At 35.1% G+C, this 19664-nt stretch overlaps 1 protein-coding gene across 1 annotated transcript in view; it reads right to left on the bottom strand.

The window, feature by feature from the left end:
• Window positions 1–1691: 1691 nt before the first annotated feature.
• Window positions 1692–19664, bottom strand: part of LOC123672251 (UPF0746 protein DDB_G0281095) — a 54396-nt gene continuing 36423 nt past the window's right edge. The window contains exons 4-5 of the mRNA XM_045606279.1: window positions 6388–6477; window positions 1692–1877 (exon numbers count right to left, since the gene is read on the bottom strand). Coding sequence (XP_045462235.1) covers window positions 1809–1877; window positions 6388–6477 — 159 coding nt within the window. The 3' untranslated portion in view covers window positions 1692–1808. The remainder of the gene's footprint in view (window positions 1878–6387; window positions 6478–19664) is intronic.

A 19664-nucleotide genomic window follows, 5' to 3' on the forward strand; every position in this document is an offset into this window, starting at 1 on the left:
CTCTATTTTCTTAGCTGCAATTAGAGTTGAGTTCAATCTACTGTACTGATTCACTTATTCCGAACAATTTTTCAGTAATTCCTTAAGTCCATGGTTCCAGAATGCATACCTTTGTTCATAATGTTCATATGAAATGATATATCTTACAAAGCCACAATTGTAATTTTGAATTTGAATTGCTTCATAATAATTGTTTCATTCTGAATGACCGACAATGCCACTGATGCTGTAACTGAATCATTAGTTTTTAAGTACAGATTTTGAAGAGGATTACGAACTGAAGTATACTGAAACACAGAAAGTACAAATATCATTATTATTCCGGAATAAAATTTATTTGACAACAATGTTAGTATCTTGATAATATCGGCCATATCACAAGGTTCCCGCACAGCAAAATCTATCAAAATCATGCGCTGCATTTCCGAGATAAATAAGGCGTTCCATAATTAAAACTGACTCTGTAGTCTGTATAAGAAAATTCTCATAGTGAGAACAAAATGAAAAAGAAGTCTAGAAAATTTTATGAAGAGGGGTGTATAGTCTGTCTTTATACTATATTTTATCTGGCCACTACTATGATTTGTTGATGGTTCTGTATAAATAACTTGAATAAAAAACATGGATACTGAATATCTTTTCTGTAGCAACAGCTCTTTTCATAACCCGTTTCTTATGCAGGAAATGTTCACATACTTCCTGCAATATTCAAATGATCAGTTTTAACAACATTATCCCATTTTCGTACAAGAAATGATCGAGGCCCTGGAGGATATGCGAACATTTTCGATAGTGGAAGATATTTTCGTCACGTTAGAACATGTTTGCATAATACGCATCAAGGGCTACATTTATGATTGCACAGAAGCATTGTGAGGGGTAAAATAAGCGCTCCAGAATCTCCAGTTTCAGTAGACCCCCGGGAATTGAACCTTTATTTGCACTCTCCGTTACACAACCTCCCATGAGCATAGAATTATTAGATTTAAACTTTAAATCCAGTCACAGAGAACTACCGGTTCCGTATTATTGGGGCAGCACCGGAATAAACCAGAAACTGCATTTGTTACTTGCCTGCGGATTTCCTCTCAGTAAAATACAATATTTTCATAATAAAAACCGAAATAAAATTCCCTGGTAAAGCCAAGTGGTGCTAAAATCCAGTTTGCTTAGGGGTTTGATGCTTCAAGGGAAAGCGTATATTTTCAATTTCATTTTAAGACCCTAGAGTTCGGGATAAGATCTCAGTCTACTATAGAAAAAGGAACACTCCAGTGTTTCATGCGAATCCGAGTCGATGTGGAGTCAAAATAGAATATTCAAATGATTCAACTTAATTTCAAACGCTGCTTCATCTGAACTGGGGTCTTGTATACGGAAGAAAATAAAATAAAAATGCTTTATAAAAGGTTCTAGTGCACAAATAGCTCTAAAGTTCGTCGATAAAAGTAACTGGGAACTCGACAAGCTTATAGAGGTTGAAGCAGATTGAATCAAGGATAGCTGATGTAGGAGGTAGTCGAAATTTGGTTGATACATTTTTATGTTATGCTTTTTATGAAAATTAATAGATGCCATCACTTGAAACCTTCAATGAAAACTCATTCACTCAATGTTAATAGGTATGAATATTCACCAACATGTTGATATATCTGCATTTCCTACACTTTCAAATGAGTAATTGTGCCACATCTTATATTAAAATTTATTCAATCATAAAAATCACAAACTTTAACTTATTAACTAAACTATAAAAACAAATGACGAAAAATTAACATTTCTTTGAGATCTGAATTTTTAAATAGAAACTACTGATACTGGTATACAACATTCTCTCTTTCTACAGGTCGTGGTTGTCCTTTTCTATGAGGGACAGCCTGAAAAACACAAAAGAACATTTTTAGTTGATTGAATTTTTTTCGAAGCACATATTATTGAATATTGAAACAATAAAATGAAAAAAAAATGGAAAATATATAAATTGGAAAAATAATGGGTTCTTCCAAAAATGTTATCAAGATCAATCTAAACAACGTTGTCCTTTCGGAGAACAATTAGATCAAAAAATTCATAAAAAAATGTATCTAACAACCACTATATCACAAAAATTTTTCCAATAGAATTGTAAAAGGAAATATGTACATATGTACTAATATGTTATTTTTACAAATCCAGTATAGTTAATAAATTAAGGTTTTTGAAAATACAACAAGAATCTTCACATACGGGACAGTAAAAATATGGTGATAACTAACAAATCGTTAAATGAATAAATCTAATGGTTCATCAAGACACAAATAAAACAAAACACAAATATTTACGTTACGCAAAGAACAACTCTCTTCGGTCATCGAAAGTAGGATTCAAATTAGAAACCAACAAAAAAACAGCGATATCTAGCAATAAATGAGTGAACCATAGAAGTGAACGGCATAGCAACAACAGAGGAAAAATTCATATTTATGAATAATCTTTCATTTCACAATTTTATAGGAAAAATTTTTTCGTAATATTGTGGTGGTTGTATTTTTTATGACTTCTTCTGCCCTGAAAAATTAAGACATGTCTTCCGAAATGTCGGCGTTGTAAATATTGTGCTTGATCAAATTTTTCCAAGAACCCAATACTTTTTCATTCTTAATTTGAATAATGGACGCTACATATGTACAGAATAAAAATAAACGTTTTTTGAATGGAGTTTTCTTCGTCAAAACTATCAAGCATTTCAACTTCTGTATACATATACTGACATTAATTTGAAGTTTGATATAAATAGATATCATTATTATTATAATGATATCGACAACATTGAGTGGACTATTTGGCCTTATGATATCCATATACTTTTACTAACCAAATATATATCTACTTCATGAAATAAAAAAACAAAATATACAAAATCTCCGAAATGATCTAAACAAACAATGATTAGTATCATATAGTCAGTATTCCTAAATCGACTTGGATGAATAAAATACAATTTCTGATTTACTTTCTGGTGATAATTTAGAGGAGCAGGTGAAGTGAAATTCACGATATAAAATATGACGATTTCTTTAAAAGAATGCGATGAGGTAGTGATCCGACAATAATCAATAATCAGAGCAAATCATTATAAAATGATATATTCGAAATGAAGAGATAGCAAAATAACAAAAATAATAAAAATATATATGAGACTTGAGTTTATACCGTTAACTAGTGGATCTCAAAAGAAATTTATAATTAGATAATTTATATATTTGGTCTTCATTTGTTACAAAATATTATATTCTAATTCTTATATTATCTATCTCACAGAAACTCTCGAAATTGAAATTATTGATTACTTCATTTAGATTCTTCTCATTTCGCACTTCAATCAAACTTTGAAATATTTTCCGAATCATATTATAATTGTTACCTGGAATTGATTTTGGAATCATCAACTAGACTGATTGAATTTTGACTTGATATTTTGAATTTTCTCTTATAGATAGCAATAATAATTTAATCATGTTAATGTCAGGCAAACAACAATACCTTGTTTGGGAATCTCAAATTGAACAAAAGGTGAAACGAATTAAAATGCTGTCATTTTGTTGGGGGAGTTTTAATTTCAAGCTCTGGTTTTACATCCCTTGTTTGTTCGCCAAAAAAGGCTCTAAAACAAACAAGACCCGTTTCAATTAGAGCCACCTCTTCGTCTTCATCAACGGAATGTCAGCAACTCATTATATGATGAAGCTTCGCGAGGCGAGTATGAATTCCTAATGTGCATTTTTTCACTTGACTGATCACGAGTTCCGTTTACTTCATTTCGGTTTTTATTTACTCAGATCATTCGTACCTTATCTCTTTATCTTCACTCGATTTCCATTTATTCGGTAGCATAATTGAGTCTCATAATCATTTTAATTGAAGAGTTGATAAAAATCCTTGAACAAAATGTTCAATGACGAAGTAGCTACGTGAGTATAGTATATTCAAAGTCACTTGAAGAAAGCCAGAATATTTTGATTTTACAAGGTTTGTCTAAGTTTCCAGAAATTCCCTTGGAGCTAGTGAATTTATTGACTAACTGACTAACCCCGGTATTTAGCGAATAGTGGTATTCACATCAAAGGGATATCTGGGCAAGAGTTTTTATGTTCAAGTGTCTTTGTATATACTAAACATCATATTATTGACCTGATGTCAATGTCTGATGTCAAGTATGAGCATATAAAGAGATGAATTTTTAATCAACAATGAGCATAAAATCCATATTCAATAATGAGGTATTTTTATTGTGCTCCCACCAAATCTATCCAAAAGGGAAGTATGTTGAGTTGCGTAGTATATGTTCTCTTAAAGTCACTATAGTAAAGCCAAGTATTGATAGTATTATGCAACTCGCTTCGAAATCCTTATGCTCATGCTATTTGTTTCGATATCATATACTATGATAGGCTCACATTGCACTGTAGTTGCCGAGCGATGTGCTTAACGGTAAAACGGGCATGCTGATATAGACGTCTCAGTGCGAGATGTTTGTTGGAGACAGTGTTTATTTGAGCTTAGAAGCTATGAAACAGCGTATGCTTTTACATCCCGAGCTGTGCCCTGGAGCTTTCTAAGCGAGCAGTCATACTCTGCTTTACACAATCTGAATCAACTATAGGTTGATATTAGTGTGACATAGCATAGTGCCATATTGTTCAGCTTTCTAATGTTATTTAAGGACCTGCAGGAGTTCAAATCCTATAGAAAATTAAGGCAAACTTTTTTTCTCAAAAAAACAATCTGATTTACTTGTTCGAGCCTTTTATAACCCAAGCTGTATACCATTACCAAAATCAATTCAAATCGCGTGAGTAGAATACGAAGTTTAGTATCCCAGCTATTTTACGTTTGTCTATAAGCACATCTGAAAGTGGTGATGCAACATAGTATACCCAATCCGAACATTCCTACCAATTTCCCCTAAATCCATTCTAATAGAACGCGAGGTATGAGAATATAGATACCGCCTGATCAGCCTTCTGTCATCTATTGAAAAAGTCACCGCAAAAATCATACACTTTCGCTTGTTCGACATCAGGCTCAAGAACATAATCCCAGATAGTTTGGATTCCGTCCCAAACATTTCAACACAGATAAGCTTCCCAGTTTATGTTCAGCCGGTTTCGAATGGCAGAAGGTAACTGGTGCAATTTTGCTCGATATTTCTTAGACTTTCGACATCGTATAACAAGAGGGTCTCGGTTTCAAACTGTATGAAGCGAATGTGCCCCTTCCGATGTATCAACTATTATTTTCCTTACTTCAAAATCGTTCCTTCAGAGCTAAAAGACTCTTTGATCCGAAAGATTTCAAGCCTTCAATATTCAGTGTACACAACAGACAGTCTGACCGAATTTCTCTTAACAAATATGCAGATGACACTGTTATCATGGCTAGGTCAAAAATCCCTCGATTAGCAATCAAAAAATTTCGAAACGAAGTGAGCCGTCTGAAACAATGGTGAAGTAAATGGCTAATTAAAGTGAACCCAGAAAAGAGCGTTGTTTTTCTCTTGTCACAAAGATAAGGCAAACCGTTCGATCACGTCCAAATTTACGAACGTGATAGCCCCTGGAAATACCAAGTGAAATGCTTGGAAACCATCTCGAACAAGAAACTGTCATTCAACCAGAGCCTGGACTATGCCATCCAAAAGGTTAAAATCGTGCTTGTCAAATTGTTTTCGCTGTCCATTCAGAACAAACTTATCTTGTATGAAACCATTGTCTGTCCCACTGCTTCAACATGTGGGGCTTTAGCATTCCCCGCAACGAAATTCAATAAGTCAAAAACCATTAAGAACCGTTTTCAAGGCAGCCTGGTTTGTTGGTAAAACCCAATTCCATCTTTAGGCGAACCTACCACCGCCACCGTTGAAAAAATTTTCTTCATGAAATCGCTCTCAAAACTATCGAGAAAGCGAGTAAACTCCCGAACCGATTAGTCATAAGATTCCTCGAATATGACGAATCATCGACCAGATACCATCGACCAGTGTCTAAAGCTTGCACTTCAATCGAGTCTTTCAAGAACCGCAGTGAATGGTGCACTGTAGCACTCAATCTTCTCCAAAAGCTATCGTTTCCAAATGTCTTTTAAAAGGTGACAGGCAATCCTAATTGTCTAGTGAGAGATCCCCCCACTAGATAATGAATTTTGTATATTCAGATTAGGAGATGAGCCTCACATATTGAAAATTTTCTTCGAACAAATAATGCATCCTACACTGTCTTATTTTTGTTTGTAGGGAGGGTCACAACCCTGTGGAATGTTTGAATTGAGTAAAAAATTGAATAAATTCATCCATCACTTCAACCTAAATGAAAGGTTGATATTTTATTTACTAAAATCTAAATTTTTCACCTGGAGATATTGTTGCTCGGGCCTATGTCTCTCTTGTTGGGGTTCCCTCGTTGGTATTTTGATAACGATGTCAGTTGGTTGTCTGTGTACCTGGAAATAAATAAATAAGTCAGTAACCACTGAAGATTTTTCAATGAGGTATGAATATATATTTTTTGCGGAATAACTTAGGTAGGGCTTCTCGTCAAGTTGTGATTAATTGAAATTACGTCATTCAAGAACTGAATTTGGTTTCAGATAGCTCAGGACAGGTCAGCATGGAGGAATATGAAAGAGGGTACATCCAGGAATGGATAAGGAAAGGCTTACGAAGAATAACTGAAATATTTGACATTAGAATCAATTCTTCTTAAACCTTCACTTTCATGAATTACGTCATTTTTCGCGTTGTTTTGATTGTGAGTTACGACCAACTTGAAATAATACATACATAATAAACTTTTAAGTTTACCAAATATAGTGGAGTGCTTTCTAGTCTATCGAAAGAGCTGTTCCTTATTTGTGGCAACAAATAAACCAAACCTCGTTCGGTAGTCAGGAATATAAATTCCCGACTATTCTTATACTTTTATAGACCTCTCAGAAGCAATTTTTTTCTACGATTTCAAAATTTCCAATCGCAAAATTCATTTCAGACTATTATGAACATCTTCCGTTAATGGCTTATTGTTGGCAAACTCTTGTAAGAGACATAATTTGTTCAATTCTTAATCGATTGGAATGGAACTTGTGGTGGGTATGCGGTTTTTGTTCTGCCTGATCTAGTTTGATGAAATTCAGAAGATAAGTTTTTATTGATTCCCTAAAAATTTTAGTTTCTGCTAAATTCTGGTTTTTCAATAGCTCAAGTTTTGTTGTCCGATTTTGATAAAATATGTTATGAATATTCTAATTGGTTCAGAAGTGATTGCGTAAGAATTAATCGAACTAATGATGCAAGCGAAAATGTGTATGAAGTCCGTACCTCGATATTTTTCCTGTTACTAGTGGGTATTGAAGTTGACACCGATTTAAATTTCTCAATATTTCGCGTTTCAATGTCCGATTTTGATGAAATTTTATATGTCATGTAGATATGAAGGGTCCCATAACAATTTCAGCTCTCTTGAATAGACAGTGTACCTACCTAGTAATAATAATTAGATTTCCTCAGTAGCCAATTTCGCAACTTTTCATTTTTCGAAAAAAAAACTTTGGAGAACAACAAGAGATATGAGAAAAGTGAAGAAAAAATTGTAACAGGTTCAAGCATTGCTCATATGAATCTTTTGTTCACATAAATAGGCGATTCAGTCCAAAGATGTATGATTTGATCAATTCCAGATCAAAGAATAGAAAATATTCTTGATTTTCAACTATTTGAATAATTTATAAATAATACACATAACAATTTCCATTTAGGATCGTAGTTCTATTCTTGAATATTAACTTAAATGAACAAAATTCTGTTGCTTCACTGAAAGCTTTTCTGTAAAAAAAGCTTTGAAGTTTCCAGTATAATGTAGCAAATACTCAGTAAATACTTATCGATTTCAATTTCAGAGAGATTAAAACTTTGAAGTATGTCTATTAAATTGGAGATTGGAGCGTTGACGTAAACACCAAGGAATAATGAACATCTATCCGGAGATAAAAGGCATCCAAGAATATAAAGCGTCCAAGGTCAAACGGAGTCTACGAATATAGGACAACTTTCAGTTTATTCACAAATTCTAAAAATGTTCATAGCTAGATATTGGAAGGAGGGAAAGTTTGGATAAGTTATATATAACAAGTACTTTTTCCTACTCCCCCTACAGAAAGTGACAAAATTCGTACATCTCGGCAACTATCTAACTGCCTATTTCGATCACTGTGCAACGTAAAACTGTGGGATTCACACTTTATCGTAAACAGAAAGCACGATCAACAACCAATACGGTAGCATCTGTAAAAACGATCGCACGGCGAATAACTAATAAACTAAAACCTTTAGTTGTTACCACGGAAACCAATTCATAATAGCGCGCGTACCCGATAACTTTTTGAAGTTTCGTAATTGTGTGATGATTTGCCAACAGTTTTTGAATTTGAATGAGTTTTTATGGAAATGATTGTGGTCATAGAAAAAGCAAAGTACCCAACTCGAGTTGTAAGACAATTACGCTCTCCCAAGCTTTTTCTAGTCGTGCGTGATATGTTTCATACAACTCTTGTTATGTAATATACTATTAAACACTTCAGGGATTGAATTATTAGTTTTGATTTTCAATACCTAAATTCAGGGACTGAAATGGCACTTTCAATCCCTAGAGATTAAGTGACACCCTGTTGATAGGGTAACAATAGGGTAACTGTTACCCTCTACTACACATGACTTTTGATCTGACCCATTCTTGAAAAAATTATTATTATATATTACAGGCATTATATTTTACTGGTCATAGATATTATGAACTCTGATCGGACCGCCAGAGATTAAATCAATTTCTTTTCTCTAATTCTGTGGTTATCCCGTTCATTCTTCCACATCTTGTAGAACAAAATCGTGTGAGAATATATCAGAAACGCACAGTTTTCATGGTTATATTTTATTATTCTATGTTGGTACTCCGAACTTTCCGCCCCGGCTTTATCTTTCAATTCATCAATTTGCCTTAAAGAAATCAGTTCTGCCAACCAACATTTTTCAATGCAAAAATCACTAAAATATATTTTTGGAAATATTTCATTAATTTCAATGAAAATGCAATGAATTAGAGAAAATAATGTATAATACTCGTACAGAAGGCTCATTCTACCACTCGTTCATTCCAAAACTCGCCACTTCGTGGCTCATTTTTTAATTTTGAACTCGTGGAAGAATATCAATGCCTTCTGCACTTGTATTATAAATAACTATTATCAGCGCTCGTTTTCCGGAGAAATTGCTATAACTTTTCACCACAATTTCTATAATTTTCGAATTTTGAGCCACAAACGGTCTCAAATGTTAAGGTTCGACCTCGGGTTCGACTCACTGATGATGAATCCGTAGTCAATATCAATTATGTATGTTCGTCTGACCATAAATAATGAACTCCACGGACGGAAAACATTCGAAATTTGCAGGTTAGGTTAGAAATCTCGATTTCCGGAGTTCGTTGATGGGCAAAATCCGTCCGAGTGTTCCGTGAGTATGACCGACAGCAATGACTTCATGACTGAATTAATTCATGACTACATTCCATAAAATTTTAGCTTCAAAATTATTTGTTTTTTTAAGAGGGTTTTTCGCGTATTTATCAGTCAAACTTTGGTACCCATTCAATTCTCCTTTGGCGCTCCTGCGATGACCAAAGTTTGTACGGTGTACGAAGTTGTATATTCACTTCATCTTCGATCTATTTTTTCGAAGCAAATTAGTAGAGGGCAGCACAGTACGACAAAATTATAATTTACCTCTTTTGTCATGAATTTTGGTGTTTTTTTTTCACGAATATTTAAAAATTTATCACATTCACAAACTTTTGCAGGGCTTTCGCTAGTGGGTAGGCAAGGTAGGCGGTCGCCTGGGGCGGCAAAATTCAAAGGCGACATTTCAAGCTTGATCAACAAAAATTGCATTTGTAGGAATCAAAGTACCAAATGAGATTCAATTCATTCAGCAACAATAGGAAGGAATACCGACAAATTTAATAAACAGCAAATGTGCCGCATTATACATTATACCCATAAATATCCAGATGTGGCGGGATCTCTCATAGTGCTGTTTACGAGTTATTGAAGCTAAAAAACCACATGCATTCATCAGGCTTGTCGGCGTTACGTTGCCGGATTTTATAGCCATTTGGGGTTCTGGGTTATTTTCTTTTCAATTCTCTAATCAGAATGTTGATTCCTCATAATGGAATGCAAAATATAAGAAAACAATTCCATTTCATCACTTCCAACTGATCCTTCTAAAGAAATGTCATTTCAATTCATTTTTCATATCAAATTATTCGGTGTTGGGCGTGGGAGCATTCAAATTAAATAATGGTTCATCCGCATCATCCCATTATTTATGCGATAATCTTAACCAAAAAAAAAAATTTTTTCAAGCTTTTTCTAAAATCAAAACTGAGCTAGGAACCTGAAACTTCAGGGCCCACTCTAGAGGGGCAGCAAATAACGGAGGGTGGCATTATCTAGTTTTTCAGTGGAATCTGGATTACTGGAAGAAGGAATAAATTTTTTTTTTCATTTAAACGAATTTCACTAATGATTTTCTTTATCAAATTTACTAATCTTAAACATACTTGCATCGTGAATATCTGTAATATCTATTCGAATTCAAAATAACTGTTCATTCGCATCATCCAGTCGCTTAGTTCAATCATATCAAAGAAAAAAAAAACGAAATGTTCGAGCGATATATGTAGTCAAAACTCAGCAGAATGATCTGAATTATGAATAAAATTTATATATTTTATCATTTATTCATTAGAATCCAGTTGAGCACTTTTATTGTTTAATGCATTTCACTCATCCTAAATCATCTATGGGATTGAAATTAGAATCCAAAAAATAATTACACTTGAAATACATTTCTTCCTTCCTAAAATACTTTTTATGAAAAAGTGTGGAGTTTTTCATACTTGCACACTGAATCTTTGAAAACCAATTCACCAAACACCTGAAAGGGATCAAATTGTATTTTTGCCGGGGCGATAGAAACGCTTGAGCAGGCTCTGGACCCCGATTTTCCAATATTAATTTTTATCATTCTGCAGAGTAATCTTCTATTAGGGCGACAAAATAGGTCTATGCCTAGGGCGGCAGTTTGGCTAGCGACGGCCCTGAACTTTTGAAGAATTTGCCGACCCTGCATGTTACCACATGTAACAAAAATTATCAAAGAAACTCCAGAAGACAGGTTTTAATGTGAATCGACCACAAATGTCATCAAATATCTCGAAAACTTTCATAAGAACGAATTTTTCATATGAGGTAGAGTACATTCTGATCTACATTCCGTTTTCGTTTGACGTGATCTTTTCGGGACATCCTGTATATATTTTTCTTTGAAGTTTTATAAGTTTATACTTCTAAAGGCAGACCGATACGTCGGTTCTTTTGACATGGCAAAAAATAAAGATTTTACTGTTTTTTAGGCTTTCCTAAAATATGTGTGGTCTGCCGTCCACTAGCTATTGGACTTTAGTGGTGTTCTAATAACACATGTAATAGTTTATTAGCACCCTCTTCTCTAATTCTTCGAAAGAATTTAATGTTTTCTTTTTCTACCCCATTAAACCGAACCCTCCTAAATTTTTGCTACCTACGGCCCTGATAATATTTTGATCCAACTACTTACATCACAATAAGTAAAATATTTCGGCATCAAATAATAATACTGAGCCAATTTAATGATGAGAGTTCAAATGTGACATTCTGTCCTATTGCTGTTCACTTTTCCACTTTATAGCAGATCAGCCAAACATATGACTACAAACATAAAAGGAATCCATTGCCGCCTTGAATATTCCCGAATATAGTCGTTCGTAATTTCAGCGTTTTGCACGGCTAGGAAAGGAAATCCCAGCAGGAGCTACGAATATCGCACAAAGATCATGGCCGTAATATAAATTCGGTTTAGGCTAAATCCTGAAATGCAAGACTGTTGTAATTCACATTCAGGTGGGTACCTATCCGCTATATATTCAAAACAAATATGCTTCCATGAATTTTATGTTGCTTTCGAGAATTTCGTCCGGTCTATGCTTCCATTTCCTATAAACACAAGGGAATCGGCGTAAGTTGATGGAATTACTGGCGCGGGATTTGAGCGAATATCAAAACGAGGATTGGATTTACATTATTACAGCGCTTCTCAATCTTTCTCTGGTTACGTTTCACTGCTGGATCACGGTTGACGTAGACAATGTGGTCTTTTTCTCTCAGAAGAGGAAAGTTTTGGAAAACAGGGCGGCACATCTGAAGGGTCATTTTTCAAGTGAATCGAGTACCTGGTTGAATTATATATCAAAATTAAACATTTGCTTGTTATAAGGATAACAATATCCCTATTTATCATAAGAAGCGCCCAAACATGAAATACATCTACTGTTACAACGATGTAATTTGAATTAACGTGTTTCTATAACTAGGCCATTGACGCATTGACACATGGTACAATGTTCTATTCCTCTAAGTGTCATAGGTAATGATGTTAACAAAATATTTACAAGTATTTACAGAAAAGGAAACGTTATATATAGTTACATTGATCAAATATGATTGTACAATTGACATTCTTTCAGAAATTTCATTGTGGCTTCAATTTTGTGGCTGAGCTGAGGTTGTCCTTTATATTTTCTTTGAGTCACATTCGACGACGGAATTCCTCATAATGTGGATAGTGAAATAGAAGGTTTTCTACAGTTAAACGAGTTTCTAAACTGTTTTCGCATATAGGATGTTCTTCTGATGACATCGTGTGTCGGCCTGGCTCCTCATTACTATTTTTTCTTTTCTATTCATACTGATTTTTATCATCAATTTGCCAAAAACTTTGGAGCAGAAGACAAAATGCATGGGGACAGGTACGTTGCAAGCTATATCCAAAGTCACTTGAACTAGTCCATAAAATGGCTTAGCTAGATGTCCCTTTGAAGTGGTTACCCTAATCCGCTAAATACCGGGGTTTATTTGAAAGTATTGTTAGGCAATGAATTCAAAGGAATTTCTGGAAACTTGGACAACCCTTGCATAATTGAAGTATTCTGGCTTCTTCCAAGTGACTTTGGATATACTATAATTACTGGAACTCAACATCATTGAGCGAGCAAGTCATGGGCATCCATCTTCGTGGATATGAATCCACGAAGATGGATGCTCACCAGAATTATGGTGAGACTGCTGGGACTATATATCCCAAGAACCACTATCAAAAATCATAGCATAAAATTGTCTCCATAAGGCTGAAGAGACTACCACTAGATATACAGGGTGGACCTGGGTCGATGATACCCTAGTCTTACACGGCAAAAGGAAAGTACGATTTTATTGAAAATTTGGTTTCTTGGGTAGGAACCACTTCGCTATAGATCAAGAATATTTTTAACGCTGCTGGGTTCGTAAATAAAAGGATGTTTCAATCCCAAGGATAATATTCAGATACATTCGTTCCAAATTTTTCTGAAATGTCATAGAACTTGTGAATTATGGTAGTTTTACTATCGCCATTGCTTGTGAAATATTATTGAATTCTTCAACGAATATTTCAATGGAAGGAAATACATGATATACACCAGTTTAAATGCAATTGGTTATTTTTCACGGCCAATACGATCAAATTATAGTAAGAACAGAATGTTTAATGATATGTGTATCCTGAATTAGAGTAAGAGGAAATTTATACGAATTGCCCATGAAGAATTAACAGTTTCATCAATAATTCATTTGTGAAATTATTGCTTTCCATTTGAATCATCTATCAATCAATTATTCGTTGATAACCATTCAATAATAATATTCTACTACTATTCAACAATGCTGATTTTCAATTTATTATAATTTAAAAGTTCTTCATGAATATCTAAAACAAATGTATTTCAATATTGCAATATTGATGAAAACTTCATTTAATGAACGAAACCTTACAATTGAGGTATAGGAACATGTTATATCATCTTAGAGGAGATTTCCTTTTTCTTTCATTAGGTACATCTTGTGATATGCAGGCCATTTCATTTGAAAAATCGCACTCTTCATCATTTTATTTAACTAATCGATAGAACAGTGATTCCTAGCCAAGAAACCTAATTTCCAGTGAAATCATACCTTCCGTTCCACGTAAAAGTCTAGGGTACCATCGACCATGGGCCACCCCGTATCTAATTTTTCTCAAAATATAAGAAAAATCTTTTCGGTAGTACTTTGACACGAGAATATAAGAATGAATGTCTGAATTTTCGCCGATCGAAGATCCATCTGTCCGAGTTTGAGAGAAAATATCAATTTTCTCTATAGAAAGTTATGTTTCATTCATTCTCTCTCAGTAGATACTATCAGTTCTAGCCAGAATAGTGCAAGATATTGCATTTGAACCTCTATGTACACTGCTCAACAATTGACGGGCATTATTGTCAATTAAAATGAAATTCTCGCCCACGGCAGCCGCAAACGGAACAATTATGGGTTCAATAATCATATCGTGATATCTCTGGCTGGTCATGGTGGTGTTATGCAGAACAACCAACTCTGTGCGTTGGTTCAAAAAAATGCTTCCCCATACACATATAGAACCTCCGCCAAAAGCTGTTGTGGGTACCATAAACTGTTCTGCATACCTTCGACCTCTTTCCCTCCAAGCAAGAATACGTCCATCGGAGTTGACCAAACGAAATCTAGACTCATCCGTAAATAAACATCGGCTCCAATCTTCAAGTGTCCAATTGCGGTGCTCCTCAGCCCATTGCCGTCGATGAACCCGGTGTTCCCTATTCAAACGGGGATGTTATACCCTCCTACGTGCTTTCAAACCACGAACATGTAGGTGCCGTCTTACAGTCTGGTTCGAAATTAGAACTCCTGTTGCAACTCTCAGTGATCTACTGAGCCGCGACGCCGGGTAAGTGGGATTTCTCCTAGCATTGAGGATCAAAAGACGATCTTGGGCAGCTGTTGTACTGCGCTGCCGACCTCCCCCATGAACATAAGCTACTGAGTCGTTTTGGATGAACTCATTCCAAGCCCGACTCACGACACTTTGCGAAACATTCAACCGCCGGGACACTTCTCGCTGGGACAAACCTTCCTGTATCCACCGTATGATTTGGTCCAATTGCACAGGAGCCAAACGTCTTCTCGGCATGACTGATAAGCTGATATTGTTCTCATTTCTTCAATTATTGTCACCTTATGTGTTTGAACGAGAGAAAAAAACAGATTTAATAACAAATACCACATTGCTTTTCACTCCACCTGTAACAGCCTACAGATAATAATCGATTTTGTGAACAAGAGCCGATGAAGTGAGGAAGACTTTGATATAATCAACTCAAAACATCTTACTTTTTCCTTAGAGAACATATAATGTACAGATATTCACGAGATGACTTGAAAAAAATACAAATGAAGAGAAGTTCATAAGTGATCCCTAGCAATTGTTGATCAGTGTATTTCGGATGTCATATCTGATATATTGGTTTATATAATTTGCAATTCACATCACTTAAAGTATGAACGTTCAAGTTATATGAGGAAAATCGTAACAGATCTAAAGATTCGTCCAATCGCGACTATTGGGTCGAGCTCTCTCGAATCGTACTCGGAGTAATCTTTTATCAATATCATAGAGCCGGATCATCGAGCTCGTTGCCGTAGTCGTGGCCATAGCCGATATTTGAAGAATGCAGTTCTGGAACTGAAATGCTGGGTATTACAGAGTATCGAACTATGAACATATCCGAAATATTCGAATTCGACATGCTTATCGAGATGAATAATTCCGCTGGAGGATAATTCCGAAAAGAGATGAGCCTTATGGTATCTAGGAGGGGATGGATAAGTTCACAATGGAAATTCTTCACAAATCCCTTGCAGAATTGGCCGCTGAGCTTGTTGAGGTCGGTCAGAACTGTTATATAAGAGGTATTCACGATGAGTTCGTCAACGAAACCAGACGTTATGGATAATCGATCGCGTATTGATCCGTCTAAGTGCGGCGGATGTAAAAATTCCGTTGTAAAATGTGGTGCAAAGTGCAAGATTTGTACCAAAATGTTTCACCGAAGTTGTGCCCAAAAGATGAAAAGATGTTGTGATGAAGAGATAACATTTGTTAATATCAGTATTAAATCCAGTGAAGATGACATACTTGAGAGTGTTAATAATATAGAAATCACAGAAAACTCTTCTCATCAGGATCTTTTATTGAAAATAATTCATGAACTTGAGAGCAAAAATCGTCTCTTAGAAGAAAACACAGTATTATTGAAATACAAAATTTCTGTTTTGGAAAATGAAATTTCGATAAAAGATAAAATATGTATCCGATGTGATAAGGAAAATGATAACATTCATGTAAATCAAGATGTTGTGGCCGATAGCGATGTTACTCATGCAGCGAATCCAATAATTAAAGATAACATTTCATCTGGAGATGCCTTGAAGACCTCGAATTCAACAAATACAGGGTGTCCCCAACGTCAGCGCGAGAAAATTACTCTCCATGAGATGAACATTGCTGTTGCTGATGCTGAAGGCAAGATTAAAAGTTCCATCAACAATACATCTAGTGGCTCGAAAATAAATGAATGGAGGACGGTGCCTCCTAGAAAATCCTCGAGGAGGAATCGTTCGGCATTGGTTGTTGGAAGATCTGCTGAATCTTCTACAGTTCTCGGAATCGAAAAAAAGAGGGCTCTACATGTTTCTAGGCTCAGACCTGATACTTCCACTGATGACCTTAAAGCATTCCTGAATAAGAACTTTCCAAGTGTTGAATGTGAAAAAATACAATCTAGATATCCCGAATCATATGCTTCCTTCAAAGTACTAATACCTATCACTGAATTTGACAAAGTCAAAAATGCTGACAATTGGCCCAAAAATGCTAGTGTTAATTATTTTTTCCTGAACCGAAACAGGAAATACAAAGATATAATGAATCCGATTCATTCAGAGTGATGCATGTTAATGTTCAATCCATATGCAACAAAATAGTCAACTTGGAGTTGCTCCTTGCGGAAGAGCGTCCATCAATTGTTAGTATTGTCGAGCATTGGTGCAGCGCCGAAAAATTAAGTTCCTACTGTATATATGGTTATGTACAAGCAGCGTCATACTGCCGCCTCAATTATGGACATGGTGGTACTGTTCTTCTTGTTAGAGCTGACCTATTGGTGAGTGATATTGGCATCTCTAAAATGTCTGTTGAAAAGCAAATTGAATTCTGCGGTGTGAAAGTTAATAATTATGGTAGGAAATATTGTTTCATAAGTGCTTATAGAGTACCAGATAGTGACTTTGACCTTTTTCTTGAGAGACTATCCTTTGTTTTGCAGCACTGTTTAAAGTTAGCTGACATTATATTTTTGTGTGGTGATCTCAATATAAATTATTTAATGTCAACTTGTCCACGTAAGCAACTTCTTGACGATTTACTACAATGTTTTGATTTGAGGGTTACTTCCTCAGATCCTACTAGAGTATACATCAATGTTAACAATCTAAAATCTGTATCCAAAATTGACTATATTCTGACGAATGCACCGTCAGACTCCTGCAATTCTAGAACTTTTGAGGGTCATTTAGGTGATCACAAAGTCATTGCCTTGGATTATATTAATGAATCAACTGCAAACGCAAAAACAGTTCATGAGCGAGGAATTGTCAGAAATGTATCACCTCGTTCATTAAATAATCTTGCTTTGTTTATGGAAACTGTATCCTTTGATAATATTTTCTTGAGTCCTGATATTGATGTGTGCTTCAGAGCTTTTTTTGAAATTGTTAAATATTGTATAGACTTAAGTTGTCCCATGATTCACTCTAGATCCCCAAATGAAATAAATAAGAACTGGATAAATGATGAGATTAAGAAATTCAGTATAAATTTGAAAAATTTGAATTGGCTCAACAAAAATTTGAGATCGAGTGAATCATTTGGAATTTACAAGCAAGCTAAGACTAATTTTAGGAATTTGTTAACAAAAACAAAATGTGAATTTTATCAAAATGCCATTAATTCATCCACGAATAAAACTAAAACTGTTTGGAACTTGGTCAATAGGGAATTATGTAGGAGAGGTGCCTCAAATAATACTATAGGTCTGAGTATAGATGGAACATCCTATACTGAGCCTTCTGCTGTTGCTAATATATTTGCAAATTATTTCAGTTCTATTGCGCAGGTCAGTATATTGAATCACTTTGGTAATTCTGTGTCTCAGGTTTGCACCACATCTGCCCTTTCGATGAACACTTTTTTCTTTTATCCAGTCCTGAGAGAAGAGATAATTCAAATTGTGAAGACTTTAAAAAACAAGAAAAGTACAGGAATTGACCAGGTATCTGTTGGCATATTGAAGGCGATGGTTGATGTTGTTGCCAAACCTTTGGCTGATCTTATAAACTTATCAGTCAACACAGGCAAGTTTCCTTCTATATTAAAAATTGCTTCGGTTATACCTGTTTTGAAGAAAAAGGATCCCAGCAATATAGCCAATTATCGACCCATTTCACTCTTAAGTGTGTTCTCTAAGGTATTTGAAAAAATCGTGTATGGTCGTATGATCTCATTTCTAAACCGTTTTGGGGTGATAAGCGACTGCCAGCATGGCTTTAGAGAGGGTAGATCCACAGAGACTGCAGCATTCTCCTTTACTGATTACGTGTACAAGAGCCTCGATAGAGGCCTTCATGTTGCAGGTCTCTTCTTTGATCTCTCGCGTGCTTTCGATGTTCTTCCTTGGAAATTCATCGAGAGCAAGCTATATAACATTGGTTTTCGCGGTGTTTTTCTCCAGTGGATTTTAAGCTACATAACCGATCGGTGGATGACTGTTAGAGTTGATAAATGTTGGTCAGAAAAATTTAGTGTCGATTTGGGAGTGCCTCAGGGCTCGGTCCTTGGTCCGTTGTTATTTCTTTTGTTCATTAATGACTTACCTGAACACATTATATCCGAATTAATGATTATATTTGCTGATGATAAGTCAGTGTTGATCTCGGCTCGGAGTCTTGAGGAACTGTCTAAGCTTTGCAATACATTGATTCTCAATTTTGTAAATTGGTGTCGTTCAAATGCGCTCATTCTCAATGCAAACAAAACCGAATGCATTTATTTCAGTATCAGAAATATTAATAATAATCGATTGGTTATTCGATGCCTCGACCAAGATGTTGTATCGAAAGAGACTATAAAGTTTCTAGGTATTCATCTGGACAGTTCTTTAAGGTGGAATTTCCATGTGGATGCTGTTTGCAAAAAATTGTGTAGTTCCTTCTATGCGATTAGTAGGATAAATAATTCATTACCATTCCAGTCGGTTATATCTGTTTACTATAGCTTGGTATATAGTCATATGAACTATAATATTCTGTTGTGGGGTAACTCTGTCGATGCTAAAAGGGTGTTTGTTATTCAAAAGAGAATTATGCGTCTGATTTTCCACCTACACCCACGTGATTCCTGTAGACCTTTCTTTCGTCAACATAAGATTTTAACGCTACCTTCTCTATATATTTATAGATGTTTAACCTATATCGAGGAACATGAACACTTAATGGTAACATTATCCAGTTTTCATGGTTACTCTACCAGAAAT

The sequence above is a fragment of the Harmonia axyridis genome, chromosome 2 (assembly GCF_914767665.1).
Source record: "Harmonia axyridis chromosome 2, icHarAxyr1.1, whole genome shotgun sequence".
Lineage (NCBI taxonomy): Eukaryota > Metazoa > Arthropoda > Insecta > Coleoptera > Coccinellidae > Harmonia > Harmonia axyridis.